The sequence below is a fragment of the Vombatus ursinus genome, unplaced genomic scaffold (assembly GCF_900497805.2).
Source record: "Vombatus ursinus unplaced genomic scaffold, bare-nosed wombat genome assembly UNPS02008996.1, whole genome shotgun sequence".
NCBI classification, from domain to species: domain Eukaryota; kingdom Metazoa; phylum Chordata; class Mammalia; order Diprotodontia; family Vombatidae; genus Vombatus; species Vombatus ursinus.
Genome location: NW_020948774.1, coordinates 6737907 through 6752232, shown reverse-complemented (window position 1 = coordinate 6752232; position 14326 = coordinate 6737907). Strand labels below are relative to the sequence as shown.

At 36.8% G+C, this 14326-nt stretch overlaps 1 protein-coding gene across 1 annotated transcript in view; it reads left to right on the top strand.

Moving 5' to 3' along the window:
- The first annotated feature begins 112 nt into the window (after positions 1-112).
- AFMID (arylformamidase) overlaps positions 113-14326 on the top strand; it is a 28863-nt gene continuing 14649 nt past the window's right edge. The window contains exons 1-2 of the mRNA XM_027850217.1: positions 113-314; positions 1662-1752. Of these exons, the coding sequence (XP_027706018.1) occupies positions 258-314; positions 1662-1752 (148 nt within the window). The 5' untranslated portion in view covers positions 113-257. The remainder of the gene's footprint in view (positions 315-1661; positions 1753-14326) is intronic.

Genomic DNA, 14326 nt, shown 5'->3' with positions numbered 1-14326 from the left:
CCGGCCTAATCCCGCCGAGTTAGGGGCGGGCCGGAGATTCGACTGAGTCTCATGCCCCGCCTTTCTTCTCTCCTCCTGTCTATTTCACCGCCCTTGCTCCCCCTCAGCCCCTCCCGCGCCTCTGGGGTTGTCAATCTGGAAGCTGGCTACTCTCTCCGGCTTGGCGCGCCGCCGGCGATCGGAGTCTCCGCCCTTTTCCCGGAGATGTTAAAACCCTGGAGCTGTGGGCCGATCCCAGCCTGACGGTCAGCAAAGCCATGGCTGTCCTGCAGCGGAGCCCGCGAGACTCGCCCTGGAAGGCTCTGTCCAAGGAGGTAGGGGATACTTTACTGAGCAGGGATGACTGGAAGGAAGGAGTCCCGGGACGCCTGGGGCTGAGGGGACTCGGCGAAGCTACAGAAAGGTGGTGAATTGGAGATTTCCCGTACTTTCCATGCTCTCTCCGCCAAGATCATTTGTTATCTCGGCCTGGATTCGCACGAAAGCATAAATGATATTGAACAAAATTTGCAGATGGCCCCCAGCTGGGAGAGAAAGTTCTCTTATGTTGACTGATTCAGTATGCAAAAAAGACCTGGATAGGCTAAAAGGTTGGGCCAACTAGTTCTAATAGGATTTAACTTAATTAGGGATAACTGTAAAGTTCCACATTTGTCTTCAAAAGATTAACTTCACTATATTGAAAGTAGGGAGAGTAGCTTGATAGTAGAGGGGGGGAGGAACCTTTTTTTTTAAAGGACTACAGACTTAATCCAGTTAATCTGTGTGACGTGGAAGCTCTTCTACCCCTCCCCCTCCTCTGCCCTCACCCCCAAAAAGCTAACATAAACTTAGGCTTCCTTGTGGGAGCCATAGCGTCCAGAATGAGGGAGACAACTGTCCTGTACTCTGCCCTGGTCAGACCACATCTGAACTATTATGCTGAGTTCTAGATATCACATTTTAGGAGCAAGGATAAGAAGCTGGAGTTTCCAGAGGAGGGCTACCAGACTGGTAAAGGACTAATATGAAATACTGGCCAATATGATCATGCCATATGAAAATCAGTTTGAAGCAGCTAGTAATATTTAGCCTGAAGAAGAGATTTAGGAGGGACATCATCATTGTCTTCAAGTATTTGGAGGGCTGTCATGTGGAAGAAAAAAATAGACTTGGCTCCAGAAGGAAGAACTAGTAGCCCTGAATAGAAGTTTGAGTAATGTAAATTTCTGTTTGATAAGAAGAAAAAAAATCCTCACAATTTGAATTATTTTGGAATATGTTGCCTCAGGAGTTAGGGAATTCCCACATCCCTATCACTGCCATTGTGTGAGGTCTAAATGAAATAATGTATGTAAAATGCTCACTGTGCTATGTAAATGTCCACTATAACTATTTAATTATTACCTTGTTACTATTTTTCACCAGCATTAATGGGTGGAAGGAATTTATAAAGAGATAAGTTTAGGTGAAGAAAACTTCCTAATGATTAAAGCTGTTCAAAAGGGAAGGAAATAGGTTGCTTTCTTCCTAGTTTAAGTCAAAAGCAAAAGCTGACTGATCATTTGTCTAATTTGTTGGAGGGAGATGGGTGGGGAAGGAGTACCTTCAGGTATGGGTTGGGCTAGTTGGCTTTTGAGATGTCTTTCAACTCAGAAATCTTGAGCCTCTGTGTCCCATAGGACCTGGAGAAGCAATATTCCCCCAGCAGATGGTCCCACCGATTGAGTGCTGAGGAAGTGATAAAAGCTCATGTTCGAGTAGGAACAGAGGGTAAGGGCAACAATCTCTTCTCAATTGACTGTCTCCTATGGGTCCAAATATACCTGGAAAAGACTAGATGAGACCAGAGGACCCTGGTTTTCTGAAATTTCACAAATCCAGTCTCACCTCAAAGGGTCAGGCAAGTTTTAGAATTATGTGATGCCTCCCAAGTTCCACAAATAACTACTACCTGAAGAGCCCCTGTTTAAGTGCGGGTAGAGCAAATGCAAAATCTGTTAACCTTTGCACCTTACCGAAGGCCAGTGGAACTCTTCTGAACCTGTAAAAGTTTGTGATTCCCAGGGTTTGGTGTTCTGGACTCCCTTGTTGAATAGTGTGTTCTATTGAGTGTTTTTCTTTATTGTTAATAATTAAATTGAGTTGAGGAGATTATGTGTGTATTGGATCAATGATTTTAAGGCTCTGAGAATTTCCTCACCCTCTTACAGATCTACAAGTATCTATAATTTACAGTCTTGGAGTTGCGTGGGGCAACTTTTCAAGAAGTTAAGAGGTTTCCCCTTTGTCACTCAGTGAGTATGAGTCAAGGCAGTACTTGAAGTCTGAACTTCAAGGCTGGCTCCATTTAAAATCTTTTATTCTGATAATTTTTTGAGACTTTGATGACCTGGAGATATTCTGGAATGTTAAAAAACCAGGGCTGATAATGATTATTTTTTTAATCCTACCAAGATTTCTCTGTCCCTGCAAAAAGAACAATGCTCCTACTTTCTCCATTCTAGAAGTAACCTCTTTTGCTTCTTTTCAAAAGTCAGAATAAAACAGTTTCCTAATGCTGAGGTTTGGCTAATGTAAGCCGGTAGAGTAGAATATTAGATCCGGTTCATTTTCCCAGTAGGCATGGATCTGAGTTATGTCTAATGATTTCCCTTTATTCCCTCTAGTGCTGAATGCATAGTAAGTGCTCAGCAAATGTTTGGTTACTTATATGAGGGGAGGGGGCAAAATTATGTTTTAAAATCCTGTTCTGAGAGATTCATAATTTCAAAATATTTAGAAAAAATAGGACAGGTTACAACAGACAATTTGGCAAAAGACAAACAGTATGGGATGGTACAGGGTAGAACATAGGATGCTTATTCATGCTACCTGATTTTATCTAGAGAGAGGAAGGAAGAAGGACTGTTCACTACTGTGAAAGACCAAGCAAGAGATGCTCTGTGTGTGTTGATGGTTAGTTATCTGCTTCTCCTCTTATTCACACTCCCAACAGAGCTGTTGGAGATCAGTCGGGAAGATAACACAGCAAAATGGAAGGAAAGGAAGGAAAGGACAAGATGTTATACTTATCTATGTACCTGCACATTCCCCTAGAGGAATTCAAACCCCTTGAGAACAACAGCTATTTTTAAAAAATTTTGTACCCAAAATTTTGTATCCCTAACACACTGCCTTACACGGTAGGTATTTAATAATCATGTGTTGGATTCCAAGTGTTGAAGGCAACACCAAGGTCCTTGCCCTTGATGAATTTAAAATCTAGAAAATTAGACCTACACAAATAATTATGATATTAAATAGTGTAAGTGAATATTTAAAAAGTTTAAGAAAAGAATTAGGAGAATTCAGAGGAATAGGCTATGCCCTGCTTACTTATGTAAGCACACAGTTCACCTCTATGTGGCTTTGCAAAACCTCTTATACAAACAGTTGTTTAGAATGTTGATTATCTGAGGTAAATCTGTTAAATCAGCAGATCACTGTTGAATACAGGAGTGGGAAAGAAAAGGCAAGGTTTACACAGAAGAAAACATTTAAATTAAACTTGCTTCTGTCTTTGTGTGCCTGGCACAGTCACTTAATTTTGTTGTTCAGTTGTTTTTCAGTTATTCTGACTCTTCATGACCCCATTTGGGGTTTTCTTGGCAAAGATACTGGACTGGTTTGCCATTTCCTTCTCCAGTTCATTTTTCATATGAGGAAACTGAGGGAACAAAGTTAAGTGACTTACCCAGGGTCACATAGCTAGTAAGTGTCTGAGGCTAGATGAGTCTTCCTGATTCCAAGCTTGGTACTCTATACACTTTGGCCACCTAGCTGCCCCAACAGTCACTTAATAAGTGTTTGTTAAATTAAAGATAGGCCTGGAAAACAGATGGGATTTGAGCAGGTAGTGATGAAGGCAGAGAGAAGCGGGACATTTCAGGTATTCAGGCACAAGAAACTTATGAGCAAAACCACTGGAAAATGAGAACAAATCATTTAATAGGATCACAGATTTAGAATTGGAAGATCCTCAGAGGCCATTCAGACCATCTCCTTCATTTACAGATGAGAAAACTGAGGCCCAAGGCTATTGAATGACTTGCCCAAAGTCCCTATTGCTGAAGTCAGTTGAAGAATGTATTTGTGATTCCCTAGCATATTCCATCACTCACAGATGTATGATCTCAATGTTCATGAACTCTGAAATTCCCTTCTCTAATCATAATCTATTGACTAGAGGCAGGGGGTTATTACAAACAGTCTAGGTGAGAAGTAACAAGGTCCTGGAGTAGTGGTCACTTGAGTGGAGGGAAAAAGAAATATGTTAAGAGGTATAGTGGAACTCTGAATGAAAGAAATCATTCACATGTTTACCATGTGGCTCCTCCATGTGTTCTTGGTTGTGGATGACATTGTGTTAATGGCATCAAGCCCTAACACATTGTAGAACTTTCTGGAAAAGACATGTGATCACTAACATATATCTGAATGGACACACTAACAATATGTATATCTAAGACAGACAATGGACAATGAATTTGGGCCCAGAGTTGAAATGGAGGGCAAAGGCAGGTGGAATTGTTTTTGGTAAATTACATAGCACTTTTATTGACATCACCACCACCATCACCAATACTTCCTGTAACAGCCAAAGTCCATTTTCAGTACAAACATTTTACAAGTGTTGCTTTATGGCAAGAAGACCCAGAACACCAATGTATCTGAAGAACAAAAGATGAACATCCCACAGAAGGCAATAGAAAGGTGCATGGTGGATGTGAACAAGCAGCCACACATAACCAACAAGGAACTATGAGAAACAGGAGTAAAGGATGTCATCAAGGAATTATATGACTGAAAGATGATGCTCTGGTCACCTGGTGAAAGCAAGAGGTAACAGGTAGATGGCCAGAGTGCTCTACTGGTACCATCATGATGTCTAGGAAAAGTGAAGAAGGCCTCTACCACGTTGACTGAACAGCCCATGTTAAACTTTTGGGAAGACACAGATAAGAGTCACACAAGGTGGTCAGGCATGATTGAGTTATCATCTATGTGGTTGGAGGGAACTCCCAAATCGATGAGATCATAGATACATTTGAGTGTCCTGAGGGAACTGTTATTCCACCTTTGTGGTTGGCAGAGTTAAGATTCACTGTGCCATTTTGATTGTGAAGGTTCTTGAAGGATGTGATTCTGGTAATAAGCTCATATGCTCGAAACTAAAACTTGGCCAAATTATTGGCAATGAGAGAACTAATGAAAATGATACTAATGATAATGATGAGATGTTACGTGGGATAGATATCTGTGTGGAGGATATAAGTAGAGTGAGGAAATTGACAATTGAATGATTGGGTTTTTTCTTTTTTATGGAGGAGGGCATGTTTATTATTGTCTTTTACTACCAAGTTATGATCATTTTATTCTGTTTTATTTTCCTCTTTTTATTATGCAGTGATTGACTTTATTGATCCTATATACTAACAATGTTTATCGTATTTGATTATTTGATTATTATCTCTGTGTAGATGACTCCTAAGTCTATATAACTGCCCCTAAGATCTCTATTTCACTCCAATAATATAGTCAGCTGCCAACTAGATAACTATTCTGGCATGTCTAAAATGGAACTTATTATCAGTGTTTTCTCTTCCAATCTATTCTCCCCTCCCAACTTCCATAATTTTATAAGAGCCTCCATAGGCTTTCCAGTCATGCAGGCTTGCAGTCCTTGGCTCTTCTCCCTCCCTTATCCCCTCTCCACCCCCCACCAATCAGTCCTATTTTTTCCTATACTCTCTTGTCTGGGCTATTGGTTTTTTGTTTTTGTTTTTTGCTGGGCAGTGGGGTTAAGTGACTTGCCCAGGGTCACACAACTAGTAAGTGTCAAGTGTCTGAGATCATATTTGAACTTGAGTCCTCCTGACTCCAGGGCCCATGCTCTATCCACTATACCACCTAGCTGCCCCTTGTCTGGGCTATTGTAATGTAATATCCTCCAAATTGGTCTCTATTTCTCAGTCTCCACTTTCCAATCTGTCAAAATAATCTTCATAAAGCACAAGTCTGTGTCCTGCCCCTGCTCAAAATATATCAGTGGCTCCCTATTACTTCTAGGATAAAATATAAACTTAGCTTGTCATTTAAGCCTCTCTGCGAGGTGAATAAAGACTTGGCAGAATTGATTTTGTCATGTGAATCAAGGCAACAAGAACTATTGGTTCAGCCATCATTTTACACCTCATATTGCACGATTCATAGTTGTTGTCTGTCCTTCATTTTTAAAGAAGACCAATGACATCATGAGGTCATCACCAGTCTTTACCCGAGCATGAATTGGATTTGTGAGGCAGAGTTGCACAAAGTCATTAGCCTCACTCTGTCTTCCAGAGTCTTCAAAGTCTGATGGCAAGACAAAAGTCAAGATGGTTGGCAATGGCCCACAATGCAGTGGATGACCTTGGTGTCTTCAATGTCTGACCAAGCTCTAAGTGCTCCACAGAGCCTGCTTCACCTACCTCTATGGAATTGTTCTCATCACATGCTTAGGGTAGACATCCCCCTAACTCACACATTTAAGGCCTGTTGGTTACCCTCAACCTGGGTTAGCCTGCCTGCCAAGATTGTTTTACTGGGGTGTGGCCACTGCACATGCTACAGCTTCTTGGAGTCAGAGGTAAGAGCTGAATGACAGATGGACAACAAAGGTGGATTATCAGCCCTGGAAAGGGCTCAGCAAGCCCTCATACTAGAGGTGCTAGTTCTCCCTAAGCATCCCATAGACCCCATGACTCATAATAAGTATTTGCAAAAAGACTATCACAAACATAATTGTAGTTTATAAACCAACATCGCTGAAAGTGGATAAGGAGGTAGAGAGAATTCTGTGAAGAACTGAGTAAGATCCTCCAAATTAAATCAACATTTACCTTAATATTCTGTGACTTCAATGTAAATGAATGGATGGCAAAAAAAAAAATTGCCAGAAAATATGGTTTAGAAGTAAGAAATAAAAGAGGTTATAGTCCTGTTGACTATACAGAAGCCTCACACCTGTATATCAAGAATATTTTATTAAAGAAAAGAAGAGGAAGATGTTAGAGAGCATACTCCTAGATCACCAAAAAATGGAATTGATTATATCTTTTTTGATTATTATATCCAAAGAGGCAGGAAAAGACTCATTACTGATGAGAGATTCATTTCTGAATTAGCTGTCTGTGTATAGGCAAATTAAATTATTAGAACAAAGATCAAAATTAATATAAAACTAGAAGAAACTAACATAAAATTTAATAGGAATATATGTAGAGCCTATATCAGATTGCATGTCTTCTTGGGGAGGGAGGTGGGAAGGGAAGGGGAGAAAATTTAAAACTCAAAAGCTTATGGAAGTCAATGTTAAACTATAAATAAATTAATAAAAAATATGCATTAGAAATTAACACAAAAATGAGAAAAAGATGGTATACAATTTAAAACTCTAACTTTACCTAGTTATTGACACCAAAAAATGGGGACAGATGGTAAAATGGACATCTGTACTAATCATAAAAGTCTCCTAGAGAACGTTAACAGTGTCAATCAAAGTTGCTATAAGGAGAAGAGCAAGTTAAGTCTAGAAATCCTTTCAGTGAGCAGTGGGTTATAAAATAATTTGTCAAATTTCCTGGAAAAAGAAACTCAGGCTCAAAAATGGCGGGGTAGCAGGAGGAAGTGAAGCTCTGATCCTCTATCAGATGTCTTCCACAAAGGTCTAGAAAATGTACCAGACTGATAAAATAACAAAATTCATTTGTTAAAACAAAAGAGCTAGAATATTAAGGGAAATAATGAAAAGAAGTGGAGACAAAGGGGGACTAGCACTTCCTGACTTCAAAATGTGTCATAAAGCATCAGTCATCAAAACCATCTCACATTGGTTATAAAAAAATAGAGAGGTAAATCAATGGAACAGACTAAACAAGGGAGAATCAGAAACAACAGAACTAGATAACCCAGTGATCAATAAAGTGGAAGACATAAATTGACTAGGAAACAACACTCTATTTTAGACATTCCCAAACTTATTTGACCCCTTTTAAAAAAAAAATTACTCAGTGCCCCCCTGGAAATCTACTTTCTTTAACCCTTTAATGTTTTTTTAAAAATTTGCATCATTTAAAAAAAAGATTTTTTTTTTAAATGATGCATCTTAAATTTAATAATTTATTTTAAATTTGTGGTTTTCTTCATGCATTGAAATTTTGATGACACAATATTGCATCATGCAACCATATAGTATTCTTTTGTAAACAAGTCATCACAGGCACATATTCCTGCCGAGGGCATGCTGGACCTCCTGACAATGCATGACATGCTCGTCTACCAACACTTGCTTGTTAAGACCTGTTGACTGACTTGACTACTGATCAGTTATAATTTGCATTTTGTGTGTTTTTTTGGAAAATAATGTAATCACTATGACTTTAACTCTGTCACACAACAGATGAAACATGTACAGTTTTTCCAAATTTTCTTATCTTCTTTCCTTATGCTTCCACTGCCCCCTTATTTTTATTCAACACCTTCCCCCTGCCATTGCATGTGAGGCTACTGCCACCCACCCTGGATTGTTCCAGTGTCCCCCATGGGGCAGTGTCATCCACTTCGGGAACCTATGGGAATCTATTTGATTAAAAATGCTAGGAAAATGGAAAGTAGTCTGGTAGGAATTAGGCTTAGACCAACACCTTACACCATATTCTACAATATACATATATATATATTTTTAGGCAATTGGAGTTAAGTGACTGGCCCAGGGTCACACAGCTAGCAAGTGTCAAGTGTTTGGTCTGAGGCTGGATTTGAACTCAAGTCCTCCTGACTTCAGGGCTGATGCTCTATCCACTGCGCCATGTAGCTGCCCCTCTATAATATATTCTAAATGGACTACCTACTTATTAAAAGAAAATTAGAAGTAGATTATGTGTATCTCATAGCTATGGATAACCAAACAAGGGACAGAGGCAATTACAAAGAATAAAATAGATAATTTTGATTAAATGAAACTGAAAGACTTCTGCACAGACAAAATTAATAAATACCTAGGATAAGAAGGGAAGTGGTTGATGGGGGTGGAGAATAGTGGAGAGTCTTTGGATCACATTTCTCCGATAAGGAGTTGGTATCCAAGATATATAAACACACACACACACACAGAGTTATCCCTTCCATATTACAACTTTCCCTATTGCAGTTTTGATATATCATAGGTTGGCATAAGAAATTAAATGGAAATGTTTTGGGAGTTTTGTGGAAGCTGCAGATGACATACAAAGGCCAGTTGACAACACAGAAAAAGTTTAGAAACTCAGAAATGAATAAAATATATGTATAGTATTGTATAATATCAACATATTTTATGTCTTAATACCATAATAATTCAAACTTCTCTGCTACAAAAGGAGGGCCAAAGTCTTTCACCCAGATTTTCCACATCCTGGGGGCACAGTGCCCCTAATACTTGTAATGAGGAAGGGATAACTATACATAGAAACACATACATAGCCATTCCTCAGTAGTTAAGTGGTCAAAGGATATGGACAGTTCTCAAAAGAAGAATTGCAAAGTATTAACATCTACATGAAAGAAAGATCCAAATCACTCATAATAAGAGAAATGCAAATCAAAACCCTGAGGTTTTACCTCACACCCTGCAAATTGACAAAGATTACCCCCCCCCCAAAAAAATAACAACGTTAGAGAGGTTGTGGAATGATAAGTATGCTAATGCATTGTTAGTGGAGCTATAAATTGATACAACCATTTTGGAAAACAATTTGGAGTTATATAAATACCCTTTGACCCAGAGATTGCATTACTAAGCTTATACCTCAAGAATCTATTGATTAGAAAATTTCCATATATATCAAAATATTAATAGCAACACTTTCGTGATAGCAAAGAATTGGATACAAATCTAGAAGAGAATGACTCCAAAATATCCACAAAGTCTCAAAGAAAAACTCAGTGTAGGCCAGAGTCCAATCAAAAATCCTAGAACAGATGAAGCAAGAGTTTTTTTTTAAGTTTAAAAATGTTCTTAAAAACCAAATGAGAATGGTAGACAAAAAATGAGAAATGAAATGAGAGCTATAGAAGGAAGATATGGAAAGAGAATTAACACTTTGGAAAAAAAAGTACAAAACTTTGCCAAAGAAAATAACTCCCTGAAAATTAGAATTGATTACATAAAAGCTAATGATGCCATGAAACAACAGAAAATGTTAAAACAAAGTCAAAAGACTAAAAAAAAGAAAATGTAAGATATGTCATACCAAAAACAATTAACCTGGAAAATAGATTAAGAGTCATTTAAGAATCACTGGACTACCTGAAAGTCATGACCAAAAGAAGAGCCTAGATATCATATTTCAAGAAATTATTTTTTAAAAACTACCCAGATCTCTTAGAGCCAGAGGGCAAAATGGAAATAGAAAGATTCTACCAGTCACTTCCTAAAAGAAACATTAAACTAAAACCTCTCAGGAATATTATAACCAAACTACAAAGCTTCCAGTTCAAAGTAAGAATACTGTAGGCAGCCAGAAAAAAAGGAACTCAAGTATTGAGGAGTCACAGTCATTATCACACAAAATTTAGCAGCCACTATTATAAGGCAGCAGTTTAGAATGTAATATTTCAGAAGGCAAAAATATCTACACTTAAAAGCCAAGAATAACTTACCCAGCAAAACTGAGTATTATCCTACACAGGATAAAATGGACCTCTGATGAAATAGAAGACTTCCAAGAATTCCTGATGAAAAGACCAGAGCTGTATAGAAACTTTGGTATACAAACACTGAAGTCAAGAGAAGCAAAAAAAAAAAAACAAACATGAACACTCACATGAGACTAAACAAAGATCAACGGTTTACATTCTTATATGAAGTGGTGATACATGTATTCCCACAGGATTCTGTCATCATTAGAGGTAATAGAATTTAATTAGATAGAGGCCTTGAGAGTAGTTTGATTATGCTTTGATGATATTAAGAGAAGAATGGAAAGGGAGGGGAAAATGAACCCACTGGAGGTGGGAAGAGAATGGAAGAACACATTGGGAAGAGGGAAGAACGGAGAAAATTCTCTGACATAATTGGGGTGTAGAAGTCTATGCAAACAAAAAGGAAGGAATGAGGGAGAACAGGCAGCTCTTGAATCTCTCTCTTATCTGTGCTGGTTAGAGGAGAGAACACTCTAATGAATAATTAATAATAGCTATGAAAACAATCTGAGCATAGATCATTTATTGTCTAGGCATTCAGAAAGAATGGGTCAGTAGGCTCCCCAGTTAGTCCAAAGACCCCAAATGCAGAGTAAAGCAGATTTTTATACACAAAAACCAATTAATCAAAAAAGTCCTATTATAACAAAATAATTAACCAAGATACAAAATTAGGTAATCTAATTTCTAATTGGAGGAAAGTTTAGGGGCTTTCCAAGTTGGTAAGGGAAAGAGTAAGTTTCAGTCCAGTTGGAATAAGTAGGTTTGGGAGTCCTGTATTCATAAAATGAAGAGATGGTCTTTTTTTTTTTTTTTGGTGAAGCAATTGGGGTTAAATGACTTGCTAGTGAGTGTTATGTGTCTGAAGCTGGATTTGAACTCAGGTCCTCCTGACTCCAGGGCTGATGCTCTACTCACTGCACTACCTAGCTGCCCCAAGATGTTGTTTAATTACATCCATCTGTATATATATAAATAAATGACATATATATATATAGATAGATAGATAGATAGATAGATATAGTTTCTCATGGGTGAATAATTGAAAAACAACAAAATGGAGGAGAATATATGTGGCAGCACAAGATGGAGTCAGTATTCATAAGAAAGAATCTAATTGATCCTTCTGATTCTCACACTAAATTAACTGCATTTTGTACATGGTCTTCATTTTATCTTACCAACACACAGTTGGATACAGAAATACATTTCACCCAACAGGGAAATAAAAGGGAAAGTATTTAAGGGAAAAGAGGGAAAAATAGGGAGGGTGGATCAAAAGTCATTAGAAGCAAAACAAAATCTTTAAAAAGGGACAGGAGACAGAGAAAGAAAAATAGAAGAGAATAGAATGGAGGGAAATACACAATTAACAATTATAACTGTGAACATGAATGAGATGAACTCACCCATAGGAGAATAGCAAAATGGATTAGAAACCAGAATCCAACAGTATTTTATTTACAAAAACATACTTGAAAAGAGAAAAATAGGTCCAGAATTAAAATAAAGGATTGGAGCAGAATCTATTATGCTTCAGCTGAAGTAAAAAAGGCAGAGGTAGCAATCATGATCTCAGACAAAACTACAGCAAAAATAGACCCAATTAAAAGAGATAAAAAGGAAAACTACATTTTGCTGAGATACCATAGACAGTAGATTATTATCAATACTAAACATGTATATGTACATCTATGTATACACATACATACTCCAAATAGCATGGCATCTAAATTCTTCCAGGAAAAACTAAAATGAGTTATAGCGTGTATATATATAAGCAGTAAAACTATAATTGTGAGAGGATCTCACCTTACCTCTGTCATATATAGATAAAGTTAACCAAAAAAGAAATGCAGAAACTGAATAGAATTTTCGAAAATTTAGGTGCAATAGACCTCTGGAGAATGTTGAATGGGAATAGATAGAAGTATTCTTGTGAATGGTGTCTTCACAAAAAATGACCAATTATTAGGGCATTAAAACCTCATACATGCAGAAAACAAAAATATTAAATGCATCTTTTAAGGGCTATAATACAATAAAAATATATTCAATAAAGGGTTTTTTTAAGCAAAGATTCAAAATTAATTGGAAACTAACAATCCTAAAGAATGGGCAGGTCAACGGAAAAATAATTGGAACAATAATTTCATTAGCAATAATGACAACAACGAGACAAACCAAAATTTTGGGGATTTAACCAAAACAGTACTTAGAGTAAAATTTATCTCTAAATATTTTCATCAATAACAGAAAGAGAAGATAATTGAACTGGGCAACTAAAACAAACCTAGAAAACCGCACATTAAAAAAAAATTAAGCACCAAAATAAAAATCTTGAAAATCAAAGAAGAGTAACAAAATTGAAATTAAAAAAGACCCCTAATGAATAAATAAAACTGAGCTGTTAAAAAAAAAGATAAGTATTTCACCAACTTGATTAAAAAAAAAACTAATTCCAATTCTATATGAAAGGTTTGAAAAAAATAGGAAATGAAATAGTCCTGCCGGATGCTTTGACATAAATATAGTTGATACCTAAACCAGGGAGTCAAAACAGAAAACAAAAACAAAAAACCCTGCAGAACTGTACCTCTAATGAATATTGCTATAAAAGTTTTAAATAAAATAACAACAAAGATTGTATACTATAACCAGACTGGATTTATACAGGAATGGAGGGCCGGTTCAATATTAGGTAAACTATAAACATAATTGATCATATTAATAACAAAATATCAGTAGAAGCAGAAAAAAAAATACCTTTTGACAAGATATAACACCTATTCCCATTACCAAACAGTAGAAAGCTTGGAAATAAATATAACTTTCTTTAATATGACAAGTAGTATATCTAAAACCAAGAGCCAGCCTTATGTATAATGAAGGTAAACTAGATCAGGGGTAAAGTAAGAATTTCCATTATCACCATTACTATTCAATATAGTGCTAGGAAGTTTAGTTATAGCAAGAAGAAAGGAAAAAAGAAATTGAGCATAAGCAAAGGTAGCAAAAAACTTTTTGTGGATAAGATGGTTAGAGAACCCTAGAGAGTCAACTAAAAAACTAATCTAAATTTCATCAAAATTTCAATATATAAAATAAACCCATACAAATCATCAGCATTTTTACATATTACCAATAAAATCCAATAGGAAGAGATAGAAAGAGAAATTCTGCTTAAAATTACTATAGATAACACAAAATACTTGAGAATCTACCTGTCAAGATATATGCAGGAACCATATGAATACAATTATAAAAACACTTTACACAAATAAAGACAGATCTAAATAATCGGAGAAATATTAATTGCTCGTAGACCAAGCCAATATAATGAAAATGAAAATACCTAAATCTACTTATTCAGTCACACCAAACAAACTACCAAAGAATTACTTTATAGAACTAGAAAAAATGAAATTCATCTAGAGGAACAAAAGGTCAAGAATAAATATCAAGGGAATTAATGAAAGAAAGTGGGAAGGAATGAGGCCTATCTAGCAGTACCATATCTCAAACTATATTACAGAGTCATAATCATCATAATAATATGCTACTAGGTAAGAAATAGGTTGAT